The sequence below is a fragment of the Colobus angolensis genome, unplaced genomic scaffold, assembly GCF_000951035.1.
Source record: "Colobus angolensis palliatus isolate OR3802 unplaced genomic scaffold, Cang.pa_1.0 Scaffold64, whole genome shotgun sequence".
Lineage (NCBI taxonomy): Eukaryota > Metazoa > Chordata > Mammalia > Primates > Cercopithecidae > Colobus > Colobus angolensis.
The window spans coordinates 1,097,622-1,098,925 of NW_012120043.1; the positions used below are offsets into that span (position 1 = coordinate 1,097,622).

At 62.7% G+C, this 1,304-nt stretch overlaps 1 protein-coding gene across 1 annotated transcript in view; it reads left to right on the plus strand.

The window, feature by feature from the left end:
* The first annotated feature begins 1,244 nt into the window (after nucleotides 1–1,244).
* MIDN (midnolin) overlaps nucleotides 1,245–1,304 on the plus strand; it is a 9,568-nt gene continuing 9,508 nt past the window's right edge. The window contains exon 1 of the mRNA XM_011964101.1: nucleotides 1,245–1,264. Coding sequence (XP_011819491.1) covers nucleotides 1,245–1,264 — 20 coding nt within the window. The remainder of the gene's footprint in view (nucleotides 1,265–1,304) is intronic.

Below are 1,304 nucleotides of genomic sequence, written 5' to 3' on the forward strand. Positions count from 1 at the left end.
AGACAGAGTCTTGCTCTGTCACCCAGGCTGAAGTGCAGTGGCGCAATCTCGGCTTACTGCAACCTCTGCCTCCCGGGTTCAAGCGGTTCTCCTGCCTCAGCCTCCCAAGTAGCTGCGACTACAGACGTGTGCCGCCACACCCAGCTAATTTTTGTATTTTTAGTAGAGATGGGGTTTCACCATATTAGCCAGGCTGGTCTCGATCTCTTGACCTCGTGATCCACCCGCCCTGGCCTCCCAAAGTGCTGGGATTACAGGCGTGGGCCACCGCGCCTGGCCACATCATCTTCTTTATGTGACAAACTGCTACTCATTCCTCAAACCCCAGCCCCTGTGACCCCCTTCCAAGGGTTATCCCAGCCTCTCCCTCTCTGGCCTAGCCCTGACCCTGCGGGGTTGGGTGTGCCTGTCAAGGTGGGGGCCACAGCTGCTGGGAGCATGGGTGGCAGCCGGAAGGAGACCTGAAACAGAGCGCAGCCCTGGGAGAGGCGCCCATGGCCAGGGTGGGGGTGGAGGTGGTCAGGCCAGATAAAGGGAGGAGCCAGATAAGTGGACCGGAGGTGCTCCAGTAGGGACGGGGTCCCCTTCTCTGGATAGAGGGGCAGGACAGGGTCCCACCTCAACCAGGGCCATCCTCAAAAAGCCGACTGGGAAGGGTAAGATGCACACCACATTCCTGTCTCATCGGCTGTGGCCTCAGTTTCTTCATCTGTGAAATGGGGTAATGCCCACCCCAAAGGCTGGGAACCAGTGCATGTCCCATATTAATGGGGGGTGATGGCCCCAGAGTGAGCCTGCTGCATTCCCTCACCACACTCCCACCCACCCTGGAGAAACTGAGGCTGGGAGAGGCCAGTTACCTCCCGAGGTCACAGCATAGCCGGCTGGTGACTGGCTGGGCACAAGGCAGGCCTCGCACTGGCTAATCGCTCCATAAATGCCCTCTGAGGTCACCACTGACAGATGCAGGAGGGCAGGGCTGGCCAGGGCACCCCCACTGCACGGCAGGTGACTCCAGCCTGTTTTCCTGGACGACGGCCGCTGACTCAGGCCCCTCTTCCCGTCCCCCCCACGCGGGCGCCCCCAGGCGGAAGCACCAGGCCTGGGGCGGCAGGAAGGGGGCCGGGTAGGGAGTCGCGCTGTACACCCCGAAACCCTGTCCCGGTGACGATTCGGGGTGCATCCGAGCCCGTGGCAAGGCAGGCCGAGACCCCTGTCTCGGGGCATTCAAGAGGCGTCCCCCCATGAACTGCGCCAAGCCTGGGTACGGGGTGGCCCAGCCGCCAAGGCGCCCCAGGGCCCGG